Here is an 18,490-nt window from a genome sequence, read left to right as displayed (position 1 = left end):
GTATATTGGATTTTTCATTATAACAATTTTTTTTCTGTAAGAGGAAATAATAATTTAATAAGCCAACAAAAATCTAAAAAGTAGAGACACTTAGGAAAGTTATCAAGATTCAGAATTAAAATATGAATTTGAATATTTATATTATATTTTTGGCAAACGAATTTGTTATAATAAAGAGTAACCCAGTAAAATATTTATCAAACAACTATATTCTCAACACAGAATGACTCAACATAGTAATCACAAAAACTTGAAAACCTTTGAGCAGTTTTAATAAATTTGTCAATTTAATGGTCATTGTTCAGAAAAAAAGGATATGTTTTTAATCACTTTTCATTTTATCATAAGATCTTGCAAACATATTTGAAACCAATGGAGAAAATGGTAATAACAGCCAATATCTTCAAATCCTGAAAATTTGTTATTCACAATATAAATTGTTTTCTAAGAGTAATGAAACATTAGATAACTTTGGAGCCCTTTTTGCATCCATTGCTCCTTCCTCAGAAATAATATTATGTTTGTGTTTTTAAATATACAAAGTCATAGGTATTACATAACCAGCTGGAACTATTTAGTAGTATTCACTCACAAATATGGTTTGAGATTTATCCATAGTACTTTTTTATTGATGTATAACTGGTGTAATATTATAATAGTTTAAGGTGTACAATGTAGTGCTCTGACCTAGAGGGTATCATACCAAGTGGAACAAGCCAGGGAGAGAAAGACAGACACTATGATTTCACTTATATGTGGAATTTAAATAACAAACGAACAAATGCACACCTAGAAAAAGACATAAACACAGAGATTTGTTTGCTAGTTGATTGCTAGAAGAGTGAATTTAGGAAGCAGGCTAAATAGGTGAAAGGGATCCATAGGTACAGACTTCCAGTTATAGGATAAATAAGTCATGGAGATCAAAGGTATGTAGTAAGGAATATAATCAATAATATTGTAGTAACTAGGTAGGAACAGATGGCAACTCCACTTATTTATGGTGAGCTTTTTGTAATGTATCAGTAGTATTTTATATAGCTCTGTTTATTCCTTGTAACTGCTTTGTAGCATTCTAGTATATAAAAGGATTATAGTTTTGTCAATCCTCTCTTATTTATGATCTCTGAAATTGTTTCCAGTGTTTCGCTATAAACAGACTACATTCTATTGAGTGCTTTTACGGTACTTGTCGAAATGTACACAAGTTCAACCCCATGTTCAAGTGTATGCTCACCTTCAGTTGAATGTGTTTATCTCTTATTATTGCCAGGTTTATACCCAAACCAGTTGTACAAATATACACTACCATTAGCAATGTATGAGAGTTCCTGATTCTCCAAATTATTGCTAACTCTAGATAACAGTGGGTCAAAGTCATGCTCCCCATTTACTAGCTGGGTACCTCTCACATACTAGTTACATAACTTCCCTGTGCCTCCATTTTCATCCTGCGTAGAATGGGAATGATATTATTACCCAGTTCATGGACTTTGTGAGAACTGCATAAATTGAAATTTATAAAGTTTCAGAATAATTCTATATAGGAAGCACTATTGAATTTATAATAATAAGGTCCAGAATTCTAAATAGTTGCCCAATATAATGGTATTGCTGTTTTAATTGGTATATAATTTTTGGAGTGTTCTCAATTTCTGCAATTATCTCATTATGAACTAATAACAAATAGTTGTTGGCAGGTACCAGTCTGTGGACGTACCTTTGATTAGTGATTCTCTAAATCACACTGAGGTTTGTGGGTTTTTTTTTTTCTTTCTCTCCTTTTTATCTATTTTTGGCCAGAGGGCATAATTTTACTATTAAGTCAATGTTTATAATGATTATAGATATGTTCAAATTCATTATGTCTTTTTAAGTCAACCATAATAACATATTTCTCCAGAAAATGGCTTATTTGACCTATTTTCAAATTTATTATATATATATATATATATATATATATATATATATATATATATAAAAGGAATATAGCTCTCATTTTTTATTTTCCATATTTATAATTATTCTTATACTCATTCTTCCTATTATTTATTTGTACAGATATATGTGTGTGCACATGTATATGTATATGTTTTGGTCCTGCCATAGTTAATCTATATTTTATCAGTCTTTCAAACAAATGCCTTTGGGTCTTCTTGATAATCTTTTTCTCTATTTTATCAATTTCTGTGGTTATATTTATTTTGTTCTCTATAACTTCTTTGAATTCTTGAATTTAAATATTATTTAATTAATTTTTAAAGAATGAATCTTTATTTTATTCAGCTAATGCAAATACACAGAAAAGAAAAGGTATTAACCTTTCAGCATGCTATATTTTCTTTCCTTATATAAATGGAAAGTTTTCAGAGTTGAGTGTAGTTACACACATTAATCTGAACAAGGTAAAAATAATATATTAGTTAACAGTTAACTAAAAGCAGTTTTTGTACAGTGTTTTATTCTTCACACATTTCTACACTTACTGCATATTTATTTTTTAAATCAGATGGATTGATACATTATTAATATACCATAAAACTCAAGTATATAGTGTACTTTAAAAGTGGTTTTTACTATATTTACAGAGTAGTGCAACATTACCACCATATAATTTTAGAACATTTTGATAACTCTCCTCCCAAATCAACCCAATACACATTAAAAAATTATTCCCCATCAATCCCTACTCCAGTCCCTGGCAACCATAAATGCTTTCCATCTCTGTAGATTTGCCTAGCAGAGACATGTCATAAAAATGAAATAATCCTGTATGTGGTCTTTTATGACTGGCCTCTTTTACATGGCATAATGTTTTCAAGGTTCATCCGTGTTTTTTACCATATATCAGTACTTAATTTCTTTTTATTGCTGAATAGTATATATACTGTATTGATATACCACATTTTGTTTATCCATTCATTAGCTGATGGGCATTTGGGCATTTGTGGACTTAACAGAGTTGTTTTGTTAAATGTATCGTGCTCATGGGCATTTGGATTATTTCCATTCTTGGTTTATTGTGAATAATGCTGTTATGAATATTTATGTGCATGTTTTTGTGTTGATATGCATTTTCATTTCACTTGGGTGTATAAGAGTGGAAGTGCTGGTCATATAATAACTCAATGTTTAACATTTTGAAGGACTGCCAAACTGTTTTACAAAGTAGCTGAATCATTTTAAAATCTTCAGTAGCAGTCTACGGGTGCTCCAATTTCTATACAATATTGCCATCACTTCTTACTGCCCATCTTATTTATTATAGTCAATGTAGTGGGTATAAAGTAGTATCTCATTGTGCTTGATTTGTGTTTCCCTGATGGTGAATGCTGTTGGACATTTTTTCATGTGCTTTTTGCACATTTGTATGTCTTCTTGGGTGAAATGCCTATTCAGTGCCTGTGCCCATTTTATCATTTTATTATTGAGTCATATTGTTCTTTATATATTCTAGATACAAGTATCTAATCAGATATGTGTTTGGAAATACTCCCATTTTGTTCATTGTTTTTCACTTGTTGATGTCCTGGGAAGCAGTTGTTTTTGTTTTTTGTTTAATATGAAATTCAATCTATTACTTTTTCTTTCTTTGGCTGCTTGTGATTTGGTGTCATAGCTAATAGTTGTATAGTTTTAACTCTTATATTTGATACTGTTAAATTTTGAGTTAATTTTTAGATATGGTGTGAGGTTCCAACTCCATCCTTTTACATGTTGAAATGCACTTCTCCCATTATAATTTCTTGAAAAGACAGTATTTCCCCCATTGAACAAATCTCTGGATATTGTGCTTTTGGGGTGGCTCCAGATCTGTCTGCTCCCACTAGTGGCTTCTAGACTGTTTCCAATGCTCCCATGAAGCTGGAGAACAGGGAGGGATTGGGACATGTTAAATTGCCATACAGCTTGTAGTTCTTACTGATACTCAGTTGTTTTCTTGAAAAAGAAAAAAACAGACTCATTGGATTGTTACTAGACTCTGGTCAAATTCTAGAATTCAGAAAAAAGGTGATTTGGGCCATTTTCCCAGTGTTTTCATGGAGGACACTTTTAAAGGTCCATACACCCAAATTTAGAAACTGGTTCTCTATTATTGTTTTTTAAATTGGTCATACTTTTTAAGTTATATGTTTGTTGTCATAATATTCTTTCTTTATTTCTCAATTCTTTATTTCAGGTCCTGTTGGTAAAGAAGTTGTTTGGTTTTAGTTTTAAAGCATATGATGAGCTTAGTTTTTATTATTGATTTTTAATTTAATTCCATTGTGCTCTGAGCATGTATTGATTATTAGATTGATTATTTGCTATCTCGTGACACTTACTTTGTGGACTTGACACAGCTATTTTGTTAAATGTTTCATGTGTGCTTAAAGATACCATGTCCTCTATGGTACAGATTTCTATATATTCCAGACAGTTGAATTTCTAGCTTATTTTGTTATAATCATCTTTATATTTTTTTAGTCCTTTTAGTGAGCCTTGTAGTTAATAAACTTCATAATACAATTACAGATTTATCAATTTCTTGATTTAATTCTGTCAGATTTTGCTTTGTATTTTCAGCCTATATTTTAGACACACAACATTTTAAGAATTTTATCTGTTGTGTTATATAATAATGAACCTTTGTATCTCTATTAAAGTTATTTGTCTTAAAGTCTATTTTGGCAGATATTATTATTATTTCATTGGTAATTTAATTAATGATTTAAGAATCATCACACATGAAACTGTAGAACATGAATCACCAAAAATGTTAATTTGCTTTAAAAGTCAAGACAGTGAGACCTTTACCATTTTAGTGACTTTCTTTTATTTGTATCAGAGGCAAGAGTAGAATCCAGGTCTTCAGTTGTAGAAACCCTTTCTACATCAATTTTAACAGACAAGTCAGTAATTTTTTGGTTCAAAAGAACATAATTTCTCATATACATCACAAAAGTAAGAGCTGTAAAAGATCTCTTCAATATTGCTGCAGTAGAAATATGAGTTTTCCAGAAGGTAAAAAACATGTTTTACAGTATTTGTCTTTGAATTATCTTGCTCAGCATGTATGTCTTGCCAAACCGATTCTTGTTTTATTTATGAGTGTTTCTAAGAAGCTGGAAATGATAATTTCTTTGGTTGTTGGTTTGTATATTTATTCTTTAAAAATCATTCATCTTAATAGGAAAATATATATAAATGCTAAAAAAATTGTGCCAGTGCAGAATTAAATGAAACAGTTTTCTTCCTACTCCTGCAGCTCAGTTACAGTTCCTATGGCACAGGCAAAAGCGTTGCCTCGCTAAGCCGAGAAGGAGTCTGTGATTTACCTTATATAGATATAGAAAGTTTTTTTTTAATTTAAATGGTTGCATATTATGTGCATTGTTTGCAACTTTCTGTTTTCAGTTTAAAAGGATTATTCCATATCAGCTTATGCATATCAGTCATACACATTAATGTGTGACATATACTATACTGTATGACTGTACCATCCATTATTTATCCAGTCATCTATTGATAAATGCTTATCTAAAAAAATCTTCTGTTACTACAATAAAATTACGAAGTATTTCCTTGTTCTTTTGTTGTTTTTCATATGTAAAACTGTATATTTAGAATAATTCCTTACAAACAGACTTACTTGGTTAACGGGGATATGTGTGTGTATGTGTGTGTGTGTATGTTAAGATATATGCATTTTTAATAAGGTATCATTGATATACACTCTTATGAAGGTTTCACATAAGCAACATTGTGGTTAATACATTCATCCTTATTATTAAGTCTCCGCCACACCCAATTGCAGTCGCTGTCCATCAGTGTAGTAAGTTGCCTCAGAGTCACTACTTGTCTTCTCTGTGCTACACTGTCTTCCCCGTGACCCACACAAACCATGTGTGCCAACATAATGCCCCTCAAATCCACTTCTCCCTTCCCACCCATAATCCCCCACCCCTCCCCTTTGGTAACCACTAGTCCCTTCTCGGAGGCTGTGAGTCTGCTGCTGTTTTGTACTTTCAGTTTTGCTTTGTTGTTATACTCCACAAATGAGGGAAATCATTCGGTGGTGACTTTCTCCACCTGGCTTATTTCACTGAGCATAATACCCTGTAGCTCCATCCATATTGTTGCAAAGCTCCATCCATGTTGTTGCAAGTAATAAGATTTGTTTTCTTCTTTTGACTGGATAATATTCCATTGTGTATATGTACCACTTCTTCTTTATCCATTCATCTGTTTAAGGACACTCAAGTGGCTTCCATATTTTCGCTATTGTAAATAGTGCTGTGATAAACATAGGGGTGCATATGTCTTTGAGTCTGGGATCTTGTTTTCTTTGGGTAAATTCCTAGGAGTGAAATTCCCAGGTCAAATGATATTTCTATTTTTAGTTTTTTGAGGAACTTCCATATTGCTTTCCACAATGGTTGAACTAGTATACATTCCCACCAGCAGTGTAGGAGGGTTCCCATTTCTCTGCATCCTTTCCAGCATTTGTTGTTTGTTGTCTTTTGGATGTTGGCCATCCTATTCGGTGTTAGGAGATATCTCATTGTGGTTCTGACTTGCATTTCCCTTATAATTAGCAATATGGAACATCTTTTCACGTGTCTGTTGGCCATCTGAATTTCTTCTTTGGAGAATTGTCTGTTCATATTCTCTGCCCATTTTTTAATTGGGTTATTTGCTTTTTGGGTATTGAGGCATGTGAGTTCTTTATATATTTTGGATGTTAACCCCTTGTCAGATATATCATTTACGAGTATATTCTTCCATACTGTAGGATAGCTTTCTGTAGGGGGCATCCTTGTCTTGTTCCCGATATTAAAGGAAAAGCTGTCAGGTTTTCACTGTTAAGTATGATGTTGGCTGTGGGTTTCTCATATATGGCCTTTATTATGTTGAGGTACTTGCCTTCTATACCCATTTTGTTGAGAGTTTTTATCATGAACGAATGTTAAATTTTGTCAAATGCTTTTTCAGCATCTATGGAGATGATCATGTGATTTTTGTCCTTCTTTTTGTTAGTGTGGTGTATGATACTGATGGATTTTCAAATATTGTGCCATCCTTTAATAACTCAAATAAATCCTACTTGATCGTGATGCATGATCTTTTTGATGTATTTTTGAATTCAGTTTCCTAATATTCTGTTGAGTATTTTTGCATCTATATTCATCAGGGATATTGGTCTGTAATTTTCTTTTTGCCTGGTTTTGGTATTAGAGTGATGCTGGCCTCAAAGAAAAAGTATAGAAATATTCCCTCCTCTTCAGCTTTTTAGAAAACACTAAGGAGGATGGATATCAGGTCTTCACTAAATGTTCGATAAAATTCAGCAGTGAAGCCATCTGGTACAGGTTTTTTGTTCTTAGGTAGTGGTTTGATTACCAATTCAATTTTGTTGCTGGTAATTAGTCTGCTCAAACTTTCTGTTTCTTACTGGTTCAATCTTGGAAGGTTGTATTTTTCTAGAAAGTAGTCCATTTCTTTTGGGTTATCCAGTTTGTTAGCATATGATTTTTCATAGTATTCTCTAATAATTCTTTGTATTTCTGAGGTGCCCACAGTGGCCTTTCCTTTCTCATTTCTGATTCTGTTTATGTGTATAACTCTGCTAGGGGGTTATGTCTATTTTGTTTATTTTCTTAAAGAATAAGCAGCTGGTTTCATTGATTCTACTGCTTTATTCTTCTTGAATTTATTTATTTCTGCTTCAATCTTTATTATGTCCCTCCTTCTACTGACTTTGGGCTTCATTTGTTCTTCTTTTTCTAGTTTCATTAATTGTGAATTTAGACTGTTCATATGGGATTGTTATTATTTCCTGAGGTAGGCCTGTATTGCAATATACTTCCCTCTTATCACAGCCTTCACTGCATCCTACAGATTTATGGAGAGTTATTGTTTTCATTTGTGTCCACGTATTGCTTGATCTCTGTTTTTATTTGGTCATTGGTCCATTTGTTATTTAGGAGCATGTTGTTAAGCCTCTATGTGTTTCTGGGATTTTTTGTTTTCTTTGCATAATTTATTTCTGTTTTCATACCTTTGTGATCTGTGAAACTGGTTGGCACAATTTCAATGTTTTTGAATTTGCTGAGGCTCTTTTTGTGGCCTAGTATGTGATCTATTCTGTAAAATGTTCCATGTGCACTTGAGAACGATGTGTGTCTTGCTCACTTTGGGTGGAATGTTCTGTTGATGTCTGTTAAGTCCATCTGTTCTAATGTTTTGTTCAGTGCCTCTTTCTCCTTACTTATTTTTTGTCTGGTTGATCTGTCCTTTGGAGTGAGCAGTATGTTGAAGTCTCCTAAAATGAGTACATTGCATTCTATTTCCCCCTTTAATTCTGTTCTTATTTGTTTCACATATGTAGGTGCTCCTGTGTTGGGTGTATAGATGTTTATAATGGTATACCCTCTTGTTGGTATACCCCTTTATCATTATGTAATGTCATCTTTGTTTATTGTTATTTCTTGTTTTGAAGTCTATTTTTGTCTGATGAAAATACTACAACTCCTGCTTTTGTCTCCCTATTATTTGCATGAAATGTCTTTTTTCCATCTCTTCACTTTTAGTCTGTGTATGTCTTTGGGTTTGAAGTGAGTCTCTTGTAGGCAGCATATAGACAGGCCTTGTTTTTCCATCCATTCAGTAACTCTATGTCTTTTGATTGGTGCATTCAGTCTATTTACATTTAGGGTGATTATCAATAGGTAAGTACTCATTGCCATTGCTGGCTTTAGATTTGTCATTACCAAAAGTTCAAGGGTAACTTCCTTACTATCTAACAGTCTAACTTAACTCACTTAGCATGCTATTACAAACACAATCTAAAGGTTCTTTTATCCTCCTTTTTCTTCCTCCTCCATTCTTTATATATTAGGTATCATATTCTGCACTCTTTATCTATCCCTTGACTGCCTTTGGGGTAGTTGATTTAATTTTGCATGTACTTGGTAATTAATTTTTCTACTTCCTTTACTATGGTTTTATTTTCTTTGGTGACAGCTATTTAGCCTTCCAAATATAACTATATTTGGAACTATACCAGTCCCTCCAAAATATACTGTAGAATGTTTTATAGGGGTAAATTCCCTCAACTTTTGCTTATCTGGAAATTGTTTAATCCCCTCTCCAAAAGTAAATGATAATCTTGCCAGGTAGAGTATTCTTGGTTTGAGGCCCTTCTGTTTCATTGCATTGAATATATCATGCTACTCCCTTCGAGCCTTTAAAGTTTCTGCTGAGAAGAGATAATAGCCTGATGGGTTTTTCTTTTGTACTGTGATCCTTTTTCTTTCTCTGGCTACTTTTAATACTCTATCCTTATCCTTGATCTTTGCCATTTTAATTATTATATGTCTTGGTGTTGTCTCCTTTGGGACCCTTGTGTTAGGAGATCTGTGCACCTCCATGGCCTGACATACTATCTCCTTCCCCAAATTGGAGAGGTTTTCAGCAATTACCTCCTCAAAGACACTTTCAATCCCTTTTTCTCTCTGTTCTTCTTTTGGTACTCCTATAATGTGAATATTGTTCCTTGGCTTGGTCACACAGTTCTCTCAATATTCTTTCTTTCCTAGAGATACTTTTTTCTCTCTCTGCCTCAGCTGCTTTGTATCCCTCTTCTCTAATTTCTATTGCATTTACCATCTCCTCTTCCTCATCCAATCTGCTTTTAAATCCATCCATTGTATGTTTCATTTCAGCTACTGTATTTTTCCAAGTGTCTGTCTCTCTTGAATTCTTCCCTGAGGTCTTGAATATTTTTCTTTAGCTCCATGAGCATGTTTATGATTTTTATTTTGAAATCTTTTTCAGGAATATTGGTGATTGCAGATTCATTTGGCCCTCTTTCTGGTGTCTGTTGGATTTTCATTAGTACAAGGTTCTTTTGACATTTCATATTTGTAATGAATTATATGGAATAATAACTTTGTGTAGGCAGTGCCCTCTAATTCCCAGAAGCTCTACTCTCTGGAGCTGCTCAGCACCTGGAGCGATGGTGGGGGTCACAGGCAAGAAGCACTGATGCCTGTGGGGAGAAAAGACCTCTTTCCTACTTCCCTGCTACACTGCCTGCTACTGTTCCAGAGCCAGTGGCCAAGCACGCAGGGAGAAGTCTATGCAACACCCTTGTAGCTTCCCTAAGTAGGTCTGCCCTCTTGCTGACCTTGCACAATTGTGGGGCAGCAGGTTTGTGAGCTGGTGCTGGCTTGGAGGAAGGACTGACAGGCTGAGAATCACAGTGGGGTACCTCGGCACTGCATTGCCAGACAGGGGGATGGAGCACCTGAAGGTCCTGAAAGTTCCCAAGCTTCTGGGCTGAGTGCACCTGGACTCTTTTGTCCACCTGTCCTTTTTCCTAAGCATCAAGCTTTATGCTATCTATGCCCCTTTAGCAGCCCTCTTGCTGTTGGGAAGTCTCTCAGAGTGCCTGCCTTTATTTTGTCCCTGACTATCCAGTTGTGTGTACCTATTCTCCACAAGCTCCTGGAATCTCACTGTTCCAAGTATTCTGCCTGTCTTTGCTTTCCAATCCCACTAATCTCCAGAACACCATGTAATGTAGGTTCATGCCTCCAGAGCAGATCTCCAGGGCTGGGTGTGCAGCAGTCCTAGGCCCCCACCTCCTTCCCGCTCTGTTTCTCTTTTTCCTGCCAGTGAGCTGGGGTGGGGGAAGGGCATCTGTCCTGCCAGACCATGGCTTTGCTACTTTACCCTTTTCCATGAGGTCTTCTCTTTTCCCCAGATGGAGGTAGTCTGTCGCAGTCTTCTTTCCTGTCACTCTTTCAGGATTAGTTGCATTTGCTGTACTTTTATATTATATGTGGTTTTAGGAGGAGGTTTCTGTCTCTCTTCTCATGCTACCATCTTTAAGTCCCTCTCTGTATATATATATATACATATAAATAACTATTTTTTAAAACTTTTCATAGATATTGCCCAATGTAGGCCCATTATATATTTTAATGCTTTTTTCTTGTCAATTTATAGTAGCTCATATATATTAAAGAATTTAGTCTTGTATTGTATTTCAAATATTTACCCAGTTTGTCCTTTGTCTTTTTACATTACTTTTTACATTATTTTTCTACTACAATTTTTAAAATGTATATTAAATATCATTATTTCCTTTAGGTCTCCTATGACTTGTATCAAACTCAGAAAAGCCTTTTTTCTATCATTGTAAAAATAATTATTCTCTGCTAAATTCTAAGACTATCACATTTCCATTTATTACACCAAAAGTATTCAGCTATCTGGAAATTATTTCTTGTTTTAAGCTAGGAAATTTTCAACTTAATTTCTTCTCCAGGTGCCTAAAACTATCATGTTTGTAAGCCCTATAGTCAGCTATGAGTCTGTACCAGAGTACTTTTTTTATTAATATAATAATACAGTTTCCTGTCTCTTGGAGTTAATCACTATTATATATTTCCTTTGGAATTTTCCTGGTGAGTCACACTTTTTTAACATAACTTTTAAAATTATCCAGTATTATCTTAAGAATGGTATTTATAATTATTTTCATTACAGGAAATTTATGAATTAATTTAGGCAGAAAAAAGATCTGTGGGACATTATTTATTTATTTATTCAATCTAATAATAGTATATACCTTTCCATTTGTTGAAATGTTTATTCCTCTCATTAGTGTTTTAAAATTTCTTCATGCAATCTTTGTATATTTCCTAACAATTTTATTCCTAGATTCCTTATCTTTTTTTCATTGTTGTGGTTAATATGCATTTGTTCTTTTCCCATTTTGTATTCTCAGTGGCTCTTGTTTTTAGAAAGGCTAGTGATTTTTGTCTAAAAATCTATAATCAAGTCCTCCCCCAGATGTTTCCTACTGGTATCCACTGTTCTGTTTTCTGTCTCCATTGTTTTGCCTTTTCCAGAATGTCACAGAAATGGAATCATACGGTTTGTAGACTTTTGAGCCTGGTTTCTTTCAGTTAACATACTGAATGTGTGTTTGCTTCATTTCATGCCCTCCCCCTGGGTGTTTAAAGTGGCAGTTGGCTCAGAGAAGTTCCTGAGACCAGGCTGTTACTCCCACCCCATTTTTTGCACAAAGTGATTATGGGGTTTGACCCTTTGTTGTACTGCCTCCTTTGAGAATTGTGCTCTGCTAGCATATTTTCATATCTACAGCTGCAGGCATCGTCTCTCGCAAACTTTCTGCACTTTGAATGCATCCATCAGCCCTTCCTCTAACTGTGTTGTTTTGGCAACAGATGTCTTCCAGTGTTAGTTCAGGAGGAACTTACATTGATTTCCTAAAGAAGAGGTAGTGCATCATTATATTGTGATTTTAAAACTATGCCTTTAACAGGTATTAAGCAGACATTTCTCTAGCAAATAACTGCTGCACCATTAATTTACTGCTTGACTAAGAGCAAACTGAACTGTCACTAGTTTCAGCACATGCTGAGAAATATCTCACTTCCTTTTGGTGTATCATCATTGCAGCCTTTTCTCTTATGCACTATTTTGCTATTCCTTTGGCTAGTCTTTGGAATGTCATATTCATAGTAATAATTAACCACTTATTAAGGTACTGTTAAGTATTCACACTTTGATTATCAATTATCCTGATAACTCAGTATGTTATATATTTTTATAAATAAAAAAATTAGTGAGGATCAGAGAGTTTAAGTTAAATTCTTAAATTGACACACTTGTTGATAGAGCTCCATCTTAAATCCATGGTTTCTGACTCCATGTCTATTATCTTTTTACTACTTCACAGTTAGCTTCACATCTCTAATGATTTTCAGCTTGTAATATAAATTTGCATACACTATTTAATTGGGTTCTAGTAACAACAGTTAAAGTTAAATTGAAAAAGGTTATTGTTTTCCTCATTTTACAGGTAAGGACATTTAATTCCTGAAAAGATAAAGAGTCTTAAAAGAGCAAACAGTTGTTTCATAGCCAGAGCAGAGAATGAAACAAGAGTTCTAATCCCAAATTAGGTATTCTTCTTTTAAATAAATATACATTCAACACATTTTCTTTACTTTAAAAATGCTGAATTCTGGGTTTAAAATTGTATGAGTATTTATTCTATTGGGGCTACTTAGAACTAGTTATTTTTCACATACTTGATATCTTGCATCAGTTAGCTACTGTCATAGTAATGTACAATAAACACCACAGTGCTATACAATGAATAACTACAATACCTACATGATCACAACTTTGCTCACAAGTTGTCAGGCCTTCTGAGCAGTTCTTATGGTCTTGGCTTGGCTTGTTTTATACTGTGCAGTTAGCTGCAGGTCAAGTATGTTTTTTTACCTTTCATGGGAGGACTCTCTCTCATGCGCTACCAGCTAGTTTCCTAATATGGATTTGGTTTTTAGAAACATTTACTCATTCAAAATACATTTATTTAATGTACTGGGCAGAGCTTCTTAAAGTAGATTTACATCCAGTGGGAAAAAAGAGTGGCAGGTCACTCCCTCATGCCAAGAACAGCTAGCCTATGTTAGCACTCTTCTGAATCTAAGACCTGGTATGTACTATGTCTTCTCTATGTCCATGTTAGGGACATCATAATGACCAAGACAGAGATTTCTATTTTAGTAGAGCTTATAATTCACTGAGGAAGATAAATAATAAATAGGCTATGTTGATACAGAATAATGGAGATGGGTCTTTATTACATAACTGATCAGGAAAGACCTCTTTAAGGAAACATTAATAAGAACAGTAAACCTGGTAGCAGTTGACAAAAACCTAGTTCAAATTAAGGTGAATAGAATTAAGTGCATTGGCTTACATACTCAAAGCATGGGGAATGTCTGGGGGATTTGAAGGAAGTAACTAGTTTTAGGGATAATTAGAACTATGGATTTGATTGTCTTTAACGCATAGTCTCACCACAGGTCATTGCTGCTTCATTCTTTGTGATGTTTTTTCACTTCTACTACAATAACACAAATAGGCTTATGCAAATTACAAAGATATGAACACCAGCAACACTAGACTGAGAGATTTGTGACCTTAGAAGGAAAGAGACTCTCCTCAGCTTGTAAACTTCTCTGGAAGTTTATGAACCACAGAGTCTGACTCAGATATCACACCCATCTCTCGTCCCTCTGTATATGCATGATTATAGCAGCTCCAGTTCAGAGGACATGTGTAGACTTGGAATAAGAAAACCAATTTCTATAAAAGAAAGCTGAAAGAAACCAACCTGGAAACAGGAAATCTTTATGGCCCTGGATCCCTCCCTCAAAACACATATTCATCAAACAGATTCATGTCTAGCTCATGTTAGTATGTCCAACAGTAATTGGTACAGGACTTAACACATTTTCAAAGTGATAGTATAATATTAGTAACTTTCAGATATTGAAATATTCTTTTAGGCACATATAAATATAAAACTTTAATCTCATATCTGTTTTCAAAACATCTCTCCATTCTTCCCACTCAGACTTTGTCCAGGATTAAAATCGAGCTGGGGAACTGTATAGGCATGGTTATCTTGAACTGTTGAGAAAGCCACCATCTGCCCTGTTGTCAGGGGCTCCCTAACTATAAATCCAACTACTCTCTTCAGAGAATCCTCTTTTGTTGGTCTCTTCCTTACAGATCATGTGTCTATAGGTATGTAATGGACTTAGAGTGGCAGAACAATCTTCAGCCAACTCTTAGCAATCCCTATGGTGTTGTCTTTGAGGTTTGGATTGTCAAGTGAAACTCCACTAAAACAGAAAATCTCCCATTTTGGCTTAGATATGCAACAATCGTTGTATTATTTAATCAAATCAGTTATATAAAAATCCAAGGAATAAAAAAACTTTTATACCTCATTTTCATGAATGGACATGAACCTAAGTTTCTCAAGTTTCTTTTAAGTTTTGGATTAAGAGAAATCCCTCCTTCAATGATACAGAATTAGATAATAAATTCTACTTTTAAATAAATGCATTTGACCTTGAGCATTTTATTCCACTTATGAAAGCGGATCAATATTTTCATAAGCCTATTAAAAATAAATTTATTTTCAGATCCTTTTGAAGCATTCATCATCTTTTCTATTCGCCATGAGATCAGAAGGATTGATCTTCACAAAAGAGATTATAGTCTACTTGTTCCTGGATTGAGAAACACAATAGCACTTGATTTTCACTTCAATCAAAGTTTACTTTATTGGACAGATGTTGTAGAAGACAGAATATACCGGGGCAAGCTTTCTGAAAGTGGAGGTACATATATGACAATTTTGACTTAATCTTTAGATTAATTTTCAACTGAAAATTCCAGAAAAAAGTATTCTGCAATCAGAAGGAATATTTAATTAATTTCTAGCCTTTGTTTCTTTGTCTTCTCCCTCAAATATGTAAAACTTGGGTTGTCAGGTGTATGTGTGAGGATATGCTATGCAAGGGGAATGCTGAAGGCCTGTGCCATTCACACCATTTTCAAGTTGTGGACTTTTCCACGGACATTTGGTGAAGAACTTTATTTACAAGACAAAAACAATTGCCTTCTACATACTAGCAGTCATATTTTTGTAAGTTAAAATAACTTTAAAAAAATTTTGTTACCATCTTTCAACATAATTCAAAAAAACAATGAATTGTTACAAAGACTATTCCTATGAGCTAAATATTTCTGCCATAATTTGACTTACCTCTTTTGTCTAATTGAGGCCTTTCTTAAGAAGCAAAGCTTTGAGATAAATGTATATAATAATTATCTTGAAAATGTTCGGTCTATATAGCATTCTAAAGGCCAAGTGTTTTTCTTAAATCTAGATTCTTCCTTAAATTGCCTTTGCAATTTTTGAAAATTGCCTTTGTAATCTTTGAAAAATTTTGAAAAACATACAATATAATTATGATGTGTGAATTTGTGTCCTGTGTCATACTGTAAGATATTGGTTTCAAATGATGAAATTAAGTCCAGGGGTTTAGATGGCTGTTTAAAAAACCTATTAGACACTGTCAAAATACCCAACAAAAACATGGCCAATATCATAAACTATGAAGAGCTATCCTATTAGAAAGAATTATTTTTATTCTTTTTAATTCCAAAGAAATTAAGGAGTGAATAAATGAGAATATTGGTGGACATTACCAAATTGCTTATTTCTTTTTAGACCATGCTAATTCCTTCTTCGATTATTTACAAATTATTACATTAAAGAGACATCCTGCAACTCTTATAGCTTTGGGCAGCGGGTGGAGTGTGATTTGGGGCTTATCTTAGATGCAGTAAAAGCTATCTTATTTTGCATGTTTCAAAAAAGAGTGGGTGCTGATTTGCTATGATGCATGCTGCCCCAGGTAAACCTTTTCTCTTTATTCCATCTCTGAAGATCAATGTTTGAATTAAATTGCACTGATTTTAACCAGCATCATTGTCATTCCCCAAATCCCTTGTTCTCTTAAAAAAGTCAGGAGCAAGAAGTAACTTTTTTACAACCTAAGCATTGTTATTAGCTTCATGGTTGTTTAAAAATTCTGTCCCACTGTCACTGAATGGACTACAGAGATTAAATGTTCTGGTGGGAAAGACTAGTAATACTGCTGATATCAGGGCCGTCTTAGTTTCCTCTGAGCCAGGCAACACTTTTGCACTATGTCTCTCCAAGTTAATGTAATGTTTAGTCCACTGTGTTCCTGGTAAATAGGCCTTTACCTTTGTGCTTAACATGTTCTTTGAATGGGTATAGTGTTGGTTTCCCTTTTTTTGTAGGTGTCAGTGCAGTAGAAGTGGTTGTGGAGCATGGCCTGGCTACCCCAGAAGGACTGACAGTTGACTGGATAGCAGGCAACATATACTGGATAGACAGCAATCTGGACCAAATTGAAGTGGCCAAACTGGATGGTTCATTAAGAACCACACTAATAGCAGGAGCCATGGAACACCCCAGGGCCATTGCTTTGGACCCAAGATATGGGTAAAGAAGTTTGCCTTCCACAGATTCTCTTTGGCATAGCAAATAATCTTTCAAATTAATATTTAATTCAATCATTTCATAAATTATAAATAAAAATACTTCTTTTGTGCATGTATATATATATATATATGTGTGTGTGTATATGTAATTCTGTTTTTATATGGGTGTATGTGTGTAGATATATATAATTCTGTGTGTGTATATTATTAGTTTAAGTTTATTAACACAAGTTTAGTTATCGATTGCTTACATAATTACTTTTAAAGGATAGAAATCTCTTTTTTTTGTAAATATGGGCATTGGAAGCTATTGCAACTCTATTTTGAAGCAGTAGTTTAATTAATTTCTCTCTGACCTGCAAAAGAAATGCTGCAGTTGTTTCTAACGGTTGCAGAGCACAAGGGCAGTCTCTGGTCCAGTTACCGATGTTAATCACATTACCCTTTATGTACCTTGTATGTAACTGGAAATCGGTTTAAAAGAAAATTAGGATTAGCTTGAAGGTGTCTAGTGGTGAGACACTGAATCTTGGGGCATTTGCAAGACAAGGTGCATGATTCTGGAAACAAGGTCAAATGCTGAGGTCAGGATGTTGCTGTTCCCCTGTGCCTTCGTGAAAGAGCAAGAAATAGACACTGTATATGCAGTCAGAAAACAAATATTCCAGTTCCTGCTCAGTTACTGATTCTCTGGAGAACGTACTCAGGTGTATTATCTTCCCTCAGATTTCAGTTTTCTCTTTTATAAATCAGGCATGATATAGTATCTTTATCTTTAGATTGTTTGTGAGGAGATAGTAAATATGTGGAAGATATTATTTAACTGATATATGTGAGCATATCTTGTTATTATTCCTAATCATTTATTTCCTTGTTAATACTTTGTAAATTCAAAACCATTACCAAGTCTAAATGATAATAGAAAGGATTTTTTTTTTTTGCTCTGTACCTTTAATTAATACAAAATCCAGGGAACATCAATGAGAGAAGGGAGTCAACCAGGAGGGAGTTCTAATGAGATTCAGTAGAGGGTAACAGAGCCTTGTGTGTAAGTCAGCTTCCTGGCCGCACTCTCTGGCTTGTGCTCTGGTGTATGCCCAGGACTCAGAAATCAATAGATGGGAAAGTTTGTTTGTTCTCTTTCTTCTCAACTCATACCCAGAAATTAGAGGGGCAAAGCAGCTTGTCTAGCGGAGTTCCAAACTGGCAACATTCCTTGATGTGTTGCTTTACCTTACACAGCATTTTAAATTTATTTGTATTAATAGCCACAGTTTTAAATATTGAGAGATTTTGCATACCACCCTGGATTTCTGGCTTCTTTTGAAAAAAATAGGGAGATTTGGCAACAATGAGAAGAGCAGTAGCTGTGCCATTTAGCCTGGAGGTGTGTTTTCTAGTTTACATAGTTCACGCTTTTGTCCTTTTTACTCATTACCTCTTGAAATAACAATTCATCCGGAAAAGACCTATGTTTAGTGAGAAGTTTCCTTTGTTACAGTTTATTTCTGAGGGTGCACGTAGATTGCTGATCTTTACTCCCCACAGAGCCATCATCTGCCGA

At 34.3% G+C, this 18,490-nt stretch overlaps 1 protein-coding gene across 6 annotated transcripts in view; it reads left to right on the top strand.

Annotated features, from left to right (window-relative positions):
* The window catches only part of LRP1B (LDL receptor related protein 1B), a 1,876,014-nt gene that overhangs the window by 1,214,639 nt on the left and 642,885 nt on the right, over window positions 1-18,490 (top strand). For all 6 annotated transcript variants that reach the window (XM_073241389.1, XM_073241391.1, XM_073241392.1 and 3 more), the window contains exons 24-25: window positions 15,030-15,227; window positions 16,723-16,927. In XM_073241389.1, coding sequence (XP_073097490.1) covers window positions 15,030-15,227; window positions 16,723-16,927 — 403 coding nt within the window. The remainder of the gene's footprint in view (window positions 1-15,029; window positions 15,228-16,722; window positions 16,928-18,490) is intronic.

Source organism: Manis javanica, chromosome 7 (genome assembly GCF_040802235.1).
Source record: "Manis javanica isolate MJ-LG chromosome 7, MJ_LKY, whole genome shotgun sequence".
Lineage (NCBI taxonomy): Eukaryota > Metazoa > Chordata > Mammalia > Pholidota > Manidae > Manis > Manis javanica.
This window is presented reverse-complemented; position numbering and strand designations above follow the sequence as displayed.